This window comes from Gastrolobium bilobum, unplaced genomic scaffold, assembly GCF_033153095.1.
Source record: "Gastrolobium bilobum isolate Gb01-03AN ecotype WA unplaced genomic scaffold, APGP_CSIRO_Gbil_v1 utg5873, whole genome shotgun sequence".
Lineage (NCBI taxonomy): Eukaryota > Viridiplantae > Streptophyta > Magnoliopsida > Fabales > Fabaceae > Gastrolobium > Gastrolobium bilobum.
Genome location: NW_026898064.1, coordinates 356,126 through 370,870, shown reverse-complemented (window position 1 = coordinate 370,870; position 14,745 = coordinate 356,126). Strand labels below are relative to the sequence as shown.

The 14,745-nt window shown below is 34.4% G+C and overlaps 1 protein-coding gene across 1 annotated transcript; it reads left to right on the top strand.

Moving 5' to 3' along the window:
• The first annotated feature begins 2,741 nt into the window (after window positions 1-2,741).
• LOC133312497 (CSC1-like protein At1g69450) lies at window positions 2,742-11,787 on the top strand. Its single transcript, XM_061513701.1, has 10 exons — window positions 2,742-3,806; window positions 3,979-4,134; window positions 4,295-4,358; window positions 4,679-4,888; window positions 6,611-6,802; window positions 6,948-7,246; window positions 8,046-8,322; window positions 9,692-9,967; window positions 10,964-11,197; window positions 11,366-11,787. The coding sequence occupies exons 1-10, from the start codon at window positions 3,526-3,528 to the stop codon at window positions 11,516-11,518; spliced, it is 2,142 nt and encodes a 713-aa protein (XP_061369685.1). The 5' UTR covers window positions 2,742-3,525; the 3' UTR covers window positions 11,519-11,787.
• The last annotated feature ends 2,958 nt before the right edge of the window (window positions 11,788-14,745 follow it).

Below are 14,745 nucleotides of genomic sequence, written 5' to 3'. Positions count from 1 at the left end.
GACTGGTTCGAATTACACCACTTGCAAGCATTTCTTGAACCAGGCGTTCAATTTCAGATTTCTGGAAGTGTGGATATCGATAGGGGCGGACTTGGACTGGTTTAGTATTGGGTAGAAGATGAATATGATGGTTGTGGGTTCTGTCGGGAGGGAGATGAGTGGGTGTAGCAAAAACATCATAATAGCTGGATAGTAATGCTGCCACGGTAGGTATAGGATGGCTGGATAAGGATGAATTTGGTGTAGAGGCGTGTTGGGATTCAGAGGGTGAGGTGGAGCTTAGATACATCAAGCAGAATGTAAAACCGTCATGAGAAGCCAACTTAGATAGTTGAGCTGGTGTAATGGCACTTGGTGCAATGGATGTGTCACCCTGTAAAACTATAGCAACGTTAGAGCGGTGGAATAACATAGTCATAGATGCATAATCGGTGAGCACAGGACCCAATGCGGCTAACCACTGTATGCCCAATACCACATCTGCTCCTTTTAGGTCCAAAAGGAATAATTCCATGGAAAATAAGTGGGATTGCATGAGCAGAGGAACTGCTGTACAAACAGCCTGACAACGCATAGAATCACCATTCCCAATCTGGACGTGAAAAGCAGAAATGGAATGTAGTGTAAGTGACAAATGTGAAGCCATACGATCAGAGATAAAACTCTGAGTACTCCCCGAATCAATTAGAACCTGTACATTCTGCCCATGGATAGAACCTTTCAAACGAAACGAACGAGAGGAGTGATGCCCAAACATAGCATTTAGGCTAATTTCAGGTGTAATTTCGGTGGGTATATCTTGTTGGGTTAGTGGTATTTCGGGTTGTTCTGGGTTTCTGATATCATCATCCTCAGTACCAGCTAAATATAATAGTGTTGCCTTGCCTTTGCACTTGTGACCGAATGTATAACGTTCATCACAGTTATAACAGAGATTTTGGTTTCTCCTAGCTTGCATTTTAGCAGGGGTCAATTTCTTGATAGGAATGGTAGGTATGCGATCTGGAGGTTTTGGTTTAGGAGGTAATAGTGTAGAAGGAGGGGGAAGGTTTGTAGGTAAGGGTGATTTTGTCACCCAGGGACGAGTAGAACGTTCCTCTGCAAATTGTTCTTCAAATAAGCGTGCTAAAGCAAAAGATCCATGTAAATCTACTGGTCTCATGGTCAATACAGAACGCCTAATTCGCGGTTTCAGTCTGCTAATAAACATGCTCTTAAGAAGTACTGGTGTAATATCAGGAACTTTACTAGCAAGGTCCTCAAAACTGGCCTGATAGTCATTTACAGTGCCAATCTGAGTAAGTTTGGTTAACATACCAGCAGAATCTTCAAAATCTGTACGTCCAAAATGTTGCTGCAATGCAACTGTAAAAACACGCCATGAAGTACAAAGGCCATCTCGATTCAGCCCCTGAAACCAACGAGCAGCAGGAGAATCTAGGTGAAACGAAGCAAGTAACAATCGTTCACCATCTGGAATGTCATGATAGAGACAGTAACGATCCACAGCAAAAAGTCAATCTGTGGGATCGCCTGAAGCAAATCGCGGAAAAGCTAGCCGTGGCCGTTGTGCGCGAGGTTGCTGTGTTGCAGCAGAAGTGGAAGATGCAGTTATACCAGGTCCAAATCCAAGAATACCAGAAGAAGATAGTCGGACAGATTCAACCAGATTCGTCACTTCAGATTGCAGATCAGCGCACAGACCTTGGATCTGTTCTCTAATCAGATCTGGAATATGGAGCTGTTGTTGTTGCAGTTCGTGCAACTGATTTTGCAGATCTTTGTAACGTGTTTCAGCCATGATCAACGTTTGAGTAGCATGAACTCAATGAAGGCACCAATGTAGCGAGTCAGTTCTAGAATTAGGAAGGGAAAAAGAAGAGGGAAAGAATAGAGAGAATTGAGAGAGAATTTTGGAATTTTCTGATATCATTATTCAAAAGGGAACCTACTACTTATAGTCTTCTAACATTACCATCAATGCAAAGGAAATATTAAGGGCTTGAATATAAACTAACAATGATATAAAACTAGGCCCAATAATCTTGGAACCTTTTAGGTAGCTGACTAACTCGTTTTGGCCGCATGGGCCATGCTACATTGTAAGTATAATCTACCTCAGTATTAAGTATAAAAAAGAGTAAAGCATTTAATATTTTAGAACGTACAAATCATTAAGCATATTTCAATTATGCCCTCAATGAAGTGGTTGTTTTTTGGGGAGGAATTTTTTTTTTCAAGACGTTAATCGGTTTGGTATTCTATCTAGGTTTTATTAATTTACAAGCAAGTCCTATAATTATCTACGTTTAACTCTATAATTATTATTAATTTCACATTATCTGACTTTTTTTTTTGACCAGATCCAAAGAGACCTATCGGTATGAGAATAGTAAGGTTCATCTATGATGCCTCAATGAATTACACGTGTATATATTCTAAAAGATACTTGCTATATACGAAATATATTATATGTTGTTTATTTTGATGACTTTGCAATCGAAATTCGAAATAATGTTATTTAAATTTTTCTTAAATTGAATTTTGTTCACTAAAATTATATTTTATCCCCACGTTGGGAAGCCCGAAGCAGAAGCAGCTAACTGTCAGTGACCAACAGTTGGAAACCATTGGTTGGGCGTTTGACTGTGAGAACAACCCTTCAACTCTATTTAATCCCCAAAATAATAAAATATGAATTTTGAAATCAACAAATAAATAAAAAAGTTACCAACCTGATATTGAAACTTGAAAGCATCTTCATCTCCATCAAACTTAATTAGTTTATCTATTTCAAAATTCTTTACGCCGTTGAGTATTGTTATATATTATTAATTATAAATTGGAATTAAAAATTGTAATCCTTGAGTACTGTCATGAATTTTTCAGTTTATTTTCATCTCCACCATGATTTGATGTAATTGTCGTATTGACTAGGCAAAAATCTTGATGTTCTAACACAGATACATACAATCTGTTTTATCTCCTCTTCCTTCTCAAAGCTACTTACATAGATAGATACACACGAGGAACCGGTTTTGTTCTCTTTACCTTCTCTTTCTCTGTTTTCAGCTGCTGGGTCTTCTTACTGAGTTCAACTTTGGGTTTTGAGTGAGTGTTGCAATCATATTGTGAATATTTAGGAGTTTCTGAATCTGGGTTTTTCAATTCACTGCTTGCCAATATCTATTTCAAGAGTTTGTACTTTTTTTAAATAAAAAAAAAATCATTTTTCCTCTTCTGAGTATTTGACTTTGGGTCTGTGCAGCATCGTGTTTGTCTTCAATTGATTTGCTTAGTGATTTTATGCAGGAAACTGAACCTAGGATTTTGTTTTAATTTATCATCACAAAAAATCTCATGAACAGTTATTTATTTACAAAGTTCATGTTCTAGGTCTTATTGTGTTTTGTGCTCATTATGATCTCAAATTTGAAAAATCTTTGATTCTGTTTTGGCCACTGCTTATGATACTTGCAGCAGCTGAGTCATAATTTTCCAGGTTCCTGAGATTTCCTTGGAAACATGATTGTGTCTGCTCTTCTGACATCTGTTGGCATCAATATTGCTCTGTGTGTGTTGTTCTTCATACTATATTCTATATTGAGGAAACAACCGATCAATTATGAAGTTTATTTACCGCGCCTTCTGGCTGAAGGAATTTCTAAGAGGAGAAGTCGTTTCAACTTAGAAAGACTAATACCTTCTCCGGGTTGGGTTGCAAATGCCTGGAGGCTTTCTGAGGAGGAACTGTTATCATTATCAGGATTAGATGGTGTGGTGTTCATGCACATTATAACCTTTAGGTATATCTTTCCCTTCATTAGGGGATAGTACCATGACTTTCATGGTTTTGTGAGTTTGTGCATGACCCCTTTTCATATCCACCCTTTCCAAGACAAAAAAGAAAAAAGAAAAAGGAAGCAGCTAATTAAACAGCTCTTATTTAGACTGAGTTGTTATATTTCTTGGATGCAGTTTGAAAGTATTTACTTTTGCTGGGATTATTGGTATCTTTGTGCTTCTTCCAGTCAACTGCTGGGGAAATCAGCTAAAAGATTTTGATGTTGCAAACTTCACCAATAACTCCTTGGATGTGTTTACCATATCAAATGTAAACAGTGGCTCTAACTGGTGAATACTACCTCAAGATTTTATTGTTCTAATTGAGCTGTGCTTAGAGAATTTACTTCGGCCGTGGAGATTTTCCATTCAGCATTTATCTTTTGTTCCTGGCTCATTATGGGATTAGAATCTGTATTGAGATTGTTATCCTTTATGATTTTTGTTTCAGGTTATGGCTCCACTTCTGTGCTGTATATATTGTCACTGGATTCATATGCATACTACTTTTTTATGTAAGTACATGCTCTTAGCATATGGAAATATTTTGTCTAACTACTTTAGCAATCCCCTTAGTTTTATGCTTTTTACATCGGACTTAATTATGAAGTTTTAAGATGAATATGTAATATATAAATATCTATTATGTCTATTACTGGTATACTAGACTAATTAACAGGATAAGAATTGCCTCTTAATTCTACAGAGCTTGATGATAAGGGTTTACCTTACTTTTTAATTTTCTTTATTAATTGAAGTATAAAAGTAAATTTAGCTTATGCAAGAGCAGACAATTGAAGTACTTACTTTTTCACAATATTATTTTAATCTTCAGGAATATAAACACATATCTTCTAGAAGAATTTCTTATTTTTATTCATCAAGGCCTCAGCCTCATCAGTTCACCATTTTAGTTCACAGCATTCCCATTTCCTCCGGTAGCAGCATCAGTGACAGTGTTGAGAGCTTCTTTGAAGAGCTATATCCTTCTACGTATCTGTCACACATGGTTGTTCGTCGTACTAGCAAAATCCAAAGACTCCTAGTAAGGATTGTGTTGAATATTAGTTTCCTTTCTTGTTAATTGATTTAGTCCTCTATATTTTACATATTCTTGGAAAGAAATTTTTAGTCTTCTAAAGGTGTGCAGAATTTTGTTGCTTTGTGCATTGCTTTTAATTTCAAAATTTAAGCATTGAGACATATCATTTATAGTCAACAAAGAAGCCTAAGAACATAGTATCCTGAAATGGAATGTCCATTGAACCTTGGGAGAGCCTTACCCCAAAAGTTAGCTTGTAATGTAGAAGAGTCCAAAGTCCATATAAACCCCACACTAGAACCTTATGTTTCTGATGTGGGACTCCAAGTCTCATACCTCGCAACTGGATTGTAACATAAACTCAATGACTTGAGTATGGCCTTTGTCTTCACTCTTCATAGAGAAGTCCCTTGCTTGGTGCTCCTTTGATATACTTGAGGATTCGTGTTGCAGTGTCTCAATGACTACCACATGGAGCTTTGTAGAAAATGACTTACCACACTTAGAAAACAAAGGTTAGTTTTGTTACCCTGCAAGTCTCTGGTATTGCCCATGAACAAAGATGGATATTACTAAAATATTCTATAACAACCAAATAACATAAATCAAACCTAAATTACCAGGAAATAAGAATTATAAAATACCCTTATTATTTTAATATAAAATTAACAATTAATCAACAACTTCATAATGCTAGTAAGTAGTAAGTCCAAACAATTATAATCTTTTTGGATCTGTGAAGTTAATACTAAAATCAGCCTGTTAATGGTAAATATACAAGAATCTTCTGGTCGTTTGGACTTTAAACTTATGCTTACTTGTTGCTAGTTTGTCGTGCAACAGTAGTTCTTTGCCTTTATATATCAGATTTAGCAAAGTACAAAAGTTATTGATTGAGATTTTAAGTTGGGCTAATGAGAACTTACCTTGTATGGAGGCTAACAAGCCTTTTAATGCATATTACCTCTCAAATTTTTCTTCAATTCTTACTTGATTACGACCCTAAAAGCTGCTTGCTTTTGTGCTAAATGAGTCCCATACTAAAAATTCATAATTTTGCAGCTGCTAAAATATTTCTGATATTGTCCAGATTGGATTTTTGTATTGACACTACATAAAAGATTAAGTCAGCACTATCGACGTTATGAGAGAGTGAAGATGACCATGTTTCTTCACACGTTCTCAATCTATATGCAGTATTGACATGCATAGTTCCTTTGACTGTACATGTTTTGGACTGGCTAATAAGCTGGAGCTAATTGATCTGAATTGTGTGCTAAACAATCTACCTATTTTCTCTCCATATTGGAGTGATTAAAGCATATATGACCCAATGTTACTATTTTTTGATTTTCTTGTTTCTTTCCTTCTCAATTACTTCTAATGTTTAAGCATCATAGTGTTGTGAATTGAGGTTCACTTTTGAAGATGGTCTAAAATATAAATGAGATATTCCATGAGGAAATATTGTTCCTCAAGGAAAATTCCTTGACGCAATTGTAAATACTCAAAATCTTTAATCTATTATTATCCTATTTGCTGCTCAAGCATCATTTATTAATTTTAAGTGCTTTAATGGTTACCTATTTTGATTCTTTTCAATTATATGTATAAGGTGGATGCTATGTTTTTTTATCAAATTAAGTTCTTTGGTAGATTATATTTCTATTTCATTTTTAAGAATTATGCAACTCATTTCCTTGTCTTTCCATTTCTTCAATCTAGAATGAAGCAAAATTTTTGTATAAAAGGATTACACAATTACGATCGGATCCCACTCAGGAAAAGAATAAGCATGGTGGTTTTTTTGGACTTTTTGGCGGAAAAAACAATCTTATGGAGCAGTATGAAAAGAAATTAGAGGATATTGAGGAGAATGTAAGATTGAAGCAGTCAGAGTCTTCATTGGCAGCAGAAGTATGTAGTAATCTTTCTGGTCTATTTCCAAAAAGAAATATATTTTAAAAGTAATTTCAGTCTTGTTTTAACTATTTGCATTTTTTCTCGTTTCTATTGGTATAAAGTGCATCCTATTAATCTTTATTCTTGTTCAATATTCAAGGAGACTCGAGCTGCCTTTGTGTTCTTCAAGTCTCGTTATGGTGCTGCAACTGCTTTCCATTTGCGCCAATCAATTAATCCCACACAGTGGATTACTGAGCAAGCTCCAGAACCTCATGATGTTTACTGGCCTTTCTTCTCTGAATCATTCATGCAAAGATGGATTTTTAAGTTGGTGGTTGTGGTTTTGTGTATTCTTTTCACTATTTTGTTCCTCATACCTGTAATAATCGTACAAGGGCTTACCAACCTGAGTCAACTGGAAGTTTTGTTTCCCTTCTTGACAAGTATTCTAACCATGTAAGTGAACTTGGTCTATTTATTTATGTTAATGCCTAACCCCTCTCTCTTATATGCTATCTTGCTTCTCTTGTTTCCCCTCCCCTCATGTTCTCATGCTCTTTGGAGTTTATGCTCAAAAGAACAACTTTCAAGGTTGCATGATAATTAGGTCAAAGTGATCGTTTAGTGTTTCTCAAGTCAATACTTTCAATCATTGACTATGCCACAAGTTGGTGATTGCAGATTTTATGTTGCCTTGATTGCGTGTATAGTTCATTATTGAATATCAGTTAGTTCCGACAAGGATAAAGCGAGCAAACCGAAAATTGAGTTAAAAGCATAAAGCAAATTGACATATCTAATTAGGTGGTCAATACTCTGAACTATGGAGTCATTTATGGGTTGAAAGAAAAAAGTTTCATGAATATCTGTACTTAGGAGTATTGCAATCAGATTGCTTGCACAATGCCTCTATACATAGGAATCGTGTGACAAACCTTTTTTTTCAGTACATATTGGTTGTAGATGTAAAGTATGGGTTTTGCAATTGATAAAGGTTGATATTAACTTGAAGATCAGTGTAGATGTTGTAGACTTTTTGCTACCTTTACTAGATGTTGTGATTTCTTGATGCTATGGTGTTCTAATCACAGCATATTGTGTCTTAACTCTGCATCTGATGTTCTTTTTTCCTGTCTAGTCAAATTCATTCTAACTATCCCTTTGGTTACTTATGCTGTTATATCTTCCTAATTTTGTCAACATGCTGCTTTATGTTAATGCAAAATCTCTGAGCCTTTTGTGAATCAACTTGCAGAAAGTTTGTCAGTCAAGTAATTACGGGATACCTTCCCAGTCTTATTCTTCTGTTGTTTCTTAAATTGGTGCCTCCTGTCATGGAGTTCCTTTCCTCCATTCAAGGATACATCTCACATAGTGATATAGAAATGAGTGCATCTATAAAAGTACTGTGGTTCACAATATGGAATGCTTTTTTTGCAACTGTATTTTCTGGGTCAGCTCTATATATGGTGTCAATCATCCTTGATCCCAAGGGCATTCCTGGGAAGCTGGCAGTTGCAGTTCCGGCGCAGGTTAGACAATGTTCCTCTCCGTTGTAATTTTTCCTTGAACTTTATTTTCTAGGCTACAAAGAATCTGGTGCAGGTTAGAAAACATTTTCCCCCATTTTAAATTTCTTTGAAACTTCTATGCAAGTCATTTTTGAGAAGTGAGGACTAAAACGAATAATGGTTTAGCCTTGAACCATGTGGGTGGAACTGAACCATTTTTATGTTCCATAAATTAATCTGATCTCTGCATATATTATTTGTCTGAGCGTTCATGTAAAGAAACATCACCATCATTAATCATGATTTTCAAACAATATAAAGTATAATTAGCAATAAAACTTTCCTTAACCTTTGCTAAAGTGACTGCCACACTTTCTATAACTTGCCATAAGGAATTAAATCCAGGAGTCTTTGGTGTTATTTACCCAAAAGGAAAAAAAATAATAAAGCAGTCTTTACATTGAAAGGTATGAGGTTCTATATTCATTTTTAAAGGCTAGCTTGAATAGCAGCTAAATTTTTTTGGAGCAACTCAGAAATGTCTCATTCCATCTATCTTTTTTATAGCATTAGTTTAAGCATCAATGATTTTTTAGGCACCAAAGATGATAAATGACATTGTTGAGGAAGCATAAGAAATGTTAAACTATTTGGAGACACAATTTGAGGTAAAAACTGAAAAGAAAAATTTGCAAAAGAACCCTCCAGATATCAGGCTTGGCTGAGAGACGAGGGGAATCAAGTAAGACCAAATCTCTACCGAAATGAAAGTCCCAGTTTAAAGAATGACCCTGAATAGAATAAAAGTAATTAACGGCCAGATTATGCAAAGTAGAAAGATATAATAGGCAAGGAAAAACCTCTAAAAAAATGCCCCAACCAAATGTCCTCCCAAAACTTAATATCGTTACGGCCTATGTTAGGGAGTAGTTAAGGGCATTAATTAGGGCCCATGTTAGTTGTAACGGCTGTATTTGGCAGTTAGGCCTTTAGAGGATAGGTTCAGCTTGATGTATAAAAGGGATACTTTGACTGTAGTAGGAAGCTTTTGATTAATTCATAGTTCGGCTGAGAATTTCCCAGAGGAAGGGGAGTGCCCCTTGAGAAGAGGTTTTCCTCTTGTTTGTTCTTCTATAATACATCAATAAAATCGATTTCTTCCTTTTACTCTTTCATCTTTTCTTCCATTTTCTTCTTATGCTGTAACTTTTCCTTGCCCAGAAAATTGGAGCTGTAACAAATATGAGCACACATCATTATTCATACTATCAATCACTTTGAGCATGTCATGTGATCACAATTCAAGTCTAAAATCTTCATACCAATTTATAATAATATTAATTTTTTTATTTCTATCATTTTGATGCAATTAATTTTGGTTTGATTGTAGGCATCATTTTTTATCACTTATGTGGTCACGTCGGGATGGACAAGTATATCATCAGAACTCTTCCGTATAATTCCTTTCATTTCCAGTTTGATAAGAAGGCCTTTCACAAGTCCAAATGATGAATTTGAAGAAGTTCCATCTATTGCATACCACAGGGATATTCCAAGGGTCCTTTTCTTTGGACTTCTTGGTATTACATATTTCTTCCTAGCGCCACTTATTTTGCCATTCCTCTTGGCCTACTTTTGTCTTGCATATATCATTTTTCGAAACCAGGTCAGTATTTCTTTGGATGTTATTTTGATATCTATTGATTTGCTGAGCTTCTTTTATGCTATGGATGATATTCTACCTGCTTCTGCCAATAAAAAGAAGGGAGAATTATGATATTGGAAATCCTGAAAAAAAAAAATTGTTTTCAACTTAAGAAGAAGTGTTCAAGATATAGAACCATTTATTGGCCTCCACCTATTGGCTTAAGCTACTGGGTTAAATTATTCCTTAATATGGTACCAAAGCTTCTATAACCAAATGATAAGAAGTTCTATCCTTGTTGCACCCATTCTTTATAATTATACTAAATTAAATTTAAGCACCAAATAAAGTGGGAATATTACATATGTTAGAAGTATATAATCATTCCTCTGTCTCCACCTAACAGCTAAATCCCCATGTTGGTTAATTTTTCCTATAATTGAAAATTTGTTCACCAAGACTTCCTAAACTTTGGATGGTCTGCATGATGTAGCTGAAGAAATTTTTTTTATTCAGATAATGAAACTAGGTAGATGTCTGGAAAGTATTGAGGGCGTCCTAGTGTTGATATATGGTTTTCACGACTTACCATGAAATTAAGCCTTTTTTATGTTTTGGAGAAAATTTTGCAAAGAAATTATGGATCGGTTATGTTGTTAATAGTTGAGCAGTGGTTTCAGAGATTCTTGCCAAATAAACTAATAGAAAATTATAGGATCAGCCAGGATATGAAAGATCATCTTGAAGTTTTGGACAAAAAGGAATGCAATATGGTCTGGTTAAGTGTATATGGAGCTCCTTCTAAATATACTAATTCCATGAGAAATGTGATTCATGGGAATAAGGAGCAACAAGAAGTATGGGAAACGGCTTGTTAAGTTGCTGTATTTTGTTTTGGTTGATTCTGGTAACTGACAATGTTAAAAGTAATTGTATCCATGAAAATGTGAGACACTTAAAAATCTTTTTTTTTTTTTAATATTTTCTGCACTGATGCTCTGCCTATGTATAATGCAGTTTATAAATGTCTATGCACCAAAGTATGAAACTGCAGGGAAATTTTGGCCTATAGTGCACAGTTCAATGATATTTTCTCTAGTACTCATGCACATCATTGCAGTGGGAATCTTTGCATTGAAAAAGCTTTCTCTAGCATCTACATTGATGCTTCCTCTACCAGTCCTCACGCTTCTGTTTAACGAGTACTGCCGAAAAAGATTCTTACCCATATTTGTTGCATACCCTACAGAGGTACATTTCAAATCCAGAAAGTGACTATAACTTGATTCTTCAAATGTTATTTCAATATCTACCCGCTAACATAAAAAAAAAAAGGCAACAATTCTCTCTGAGAGAACAGAAAAGTTGTTGCATGTTGCATGCAAAATATATGATTTTGACTTGGTTTTGTGTTTGCAGAGTTTGATAAAGAAGGATAGGGAAGACCAGAATGATACTACAATGAATGAGTTTTATGACAATCTGGTAAATGCTTATAAAGACCCTGCTTTGGTTCCAATTCACTACTCATCAAACACTGACGGTCTTCGCAGCCCCCTTATATCTACTTAAGCTTAATATGCTCTAGGCACAATGTTATTCCATATATATATTAGACCAGTTTTGTTGGCTCTTTTTGTATGTGATGGAATGGAAGATTCATGTTTCAAGAGCAATGGGGTGCAGAAGGTGCTTGTATACCTTTGTTTGCAGATAGAAAACTCTTTAATTCCAAAATAGTGATCAATCTTTCCCAGCGTCTTAGATGAAGAGCCTGAAACTTCCATATAGTAGTCAACTTATCTTTTGCCTTCACTCTTATCACTTTCGTTATTTGCATTTATTTCCTAAATTTTGTTTAGATTTTTAAGATATTAAATGTTTGTTCTTTTCATTTAATTTTTTTTTTTTTTATATACAATGTTGATAATGAAATTTAAACCTTCAACCCACGCATATTAGCCAATCTCCTTTATCACTAGCTCACTGGGGCTTACAAGTACGCCTTATAAGATGTTAAAAAAATATAAAATTTATTGATGTAACATTCACTTAATAATTTTAATTTTTGAATTAAAATAATTCTTTTTATGAAATTAGAATTTTTATGATCTAGTGATCACAAGTTTAATTTTTATCGCTCTTGTTGTATTATTTCTAGTAAAAGTCTATGCATTATTGTTGTATTATTTCTAGTAAAAGTCTATGCATTATTCATCACTCAAGTTTAATAGATTTTTGTGTGATAGGGCATATTGAAAAAGGGTAAAGTGTGTGTCATTTTAAAGGAATGTAAAGTTGTCACTTTAAGAGAGAGAAAGATATAGATAAAGGAGAAGAGAGAGTTGACAAAAAAAAATAAAGGTGTGAGTCTCACTTCTTTGTGAGAGTGAAAGGATATAAGTTGTGTCATTTAAAAGGATAAACACTTTTTTCATTGAAAAAATATAAAAATTATTGATGTGACCTTTATTTAATAGCCTGAGTGATGAAAAGTTTCTATCGTGGTAAAATAATATAATTGACAGAACTTAAAAATCATTGACAAGTTGATTCCAAAATAACTAAATTGATTAGGGTGTTTCTTTTAGTGATTATTGGACATTTTACCCCTGATTCAATAGTTCTCCGCACTTGAATAGCAAAAGATATCCCTTTTACAATTGATAAAGGATTAAAGGGTGACTTCTACAGGATTTGTGACGTTGACAAAAGGTTGCCGAAAGCCTTATCTAAATTTACGGTCAAAAGATATATAGTCCAATTGAAAAATCCGTCACAGCAACAAGCTGCCAAATGTTATATTTATTGTAAACAATGTGACTTCACGATATCAGTTGGATAAGTAAATTGATGTTGGCATTTCATAATAGACCTCATCCTAACTGTGAATTAGGAATTATTAAAATCCATTCTTTTAAGTACATCAATGAAATCTCCCTACCTGAGCTGTATAGTTCAAGTGATAGCAAATCTCTTAAGATAGTACTACTTGATCATGAAGTTATTTAGTTCCTAGTATATAATTTTGTTTTTGGATATAATGGTGGCACTGATATTCAAACCTATAAATTCATACAAATTATTCAAACCTCTCACAAACTAGAACAATCATATACTATAATGTATAATTTTGAGCTTGACTTAAAGATTACATGTCCTTTAAGTTTCAACTGTTACTGAGTGTATATTTGAATCATTGCATAAGGAAGTTTCCCTATATTACAAAAATCTTGAACTTCCCTTAGAATGAAAGTGAATAAAAAAGAAGAAGAGTGAAACTACTGTACGGTTCTGAAGTTATTAAAGCTGAACTAGACAAACAGCAGAAAGGTAGCACATGAGGGCCCTCAAGAGATCTCACTCTCTACCTGAAGATCTTCAACCCATAATTTATAAAACATATGCTACTTCTTCACACCAAAAAGCAAAACTATGCCTTTTGAATGGGAAGATGGTCAAAAGGAGAAAAGAAAAAAGAAAGGGAAGGTGAAGAAGGGTAAAAGAACAGTGAGGGGAACATTGAATGGGACCAGCTAACATGTGGAGACAAACTTCTTGCATTGTCACTCTTTTCAGACTATACCAGTTCTTCCCCAAAAGATTGCTAAAAAGTTCTGCTTGTTAGGCTCAAAGCTGTAAACAATGCCTCTGCTTATGTTGTTACATATTTTCTTGCCAATCAATATGATCAAGAAATAAAAGTAGACTGAGAAAACAATCTATTTCACCAAATAGAAGAACCCCACATTGGAAAACTTTATAGACATGGCAGAAATGGGAAAGTTGCAAAAAGTTATGATGGTGCTAGTTATGATCATTGTGCTACTACAAGTACTTGTGAAGTTGTGATTATAGTAATGGAACTAATGAAGTAAATTTTAACCAAGAGAATTGTAAGGAGAATTTCTGATTGAAGTATGACTGCGCTAGCAATGTTGATGATGGATGATGGCAGTGATCAGATCATTATGTATTGATGAATGCCAGAACTTTTTTTTTCTTTCGAAATACCTTAATCTACTACAGTTTTGTTATATTTAATGAGGTTGGGACACTTTTGAACACAAATAAATACTGAGCTAATTAAATTCAATGAGGTTGGATTAGGTCAAGTTAAGAAAATTTTTATTATTAAGCTGCCATGAGTCCATGACTATGTTGGTTCGACTACGGTGATTGAATTGACCTTCGTTTTTATTTCTTTTAAACAAATTATACCAACCGATGTCATTTCTCATTTTACATAAGATAATTATCTCATGTTATTCTCACTTTAAAAATTGTGTCACTATTTTTCTTTTTTTTAATAAGTGGTGGGTCCCACCACATCATGTGTCTATAGTAGGAAATAATTATATCCAATAACATGAGAAAATAGAATCCCTATTTTATATTAAGATATTTTAAAATTAATAACTTTTTATGACAATTATAATGGTTCGAATTTGATCGAGTTGAAGAAATCAAAATCCAATATTTGAACCAATTGAAGTTTGACTCATGTTGAGCAAAAATCAATTTTACAACCTAAACAATTAATTTTTTTTTTTAAATTAATTAGTTAGGTCTAATGGGTCGGGTCATTCACTTGAACCAGACTACAATCACTCCTAACATAGATATGATCAGTCATCAATGGTTTGGTCCTATGCTTGGGACACTGACTATTTTGCCACGCTTTGACAAAAAAATTACTAGATTGCCACGCGAACAGTAAAATTTTCCAAAATGCCACGCGTGATAATTCACTACACAGTGTAGCGAATTATGTTTGCAAATAATTCGCTACAGTTCGT

What these genes read in the sequence shown, in the direction of transcription:
- LOC133312497 (XM_061513701.1), top strand. Translation starts at nt 3,526, where the DNA reads ATGATTGTGTCTGCTCTTCTGACATCTGTTGGCATCAATATTGCTCTG. An exon ending in ATATCATTTTTCGAAACCAG is followed by an intron (nt 9,968 to 10,963) that starts GTCAGTATTTCT and finishes TGTATAATGCAG; the next exon opens with TTTATAAATGTCTATGCACC. An exon ending in TTGTTGCATACCCTACAGAG is followed by an intron (nt 11,198 to 11,365) that starts GTACATTTCAAA and finishes TTGTGTTTGCAG; the next exon opens with AGTTTGATAAAGAAGGATAG.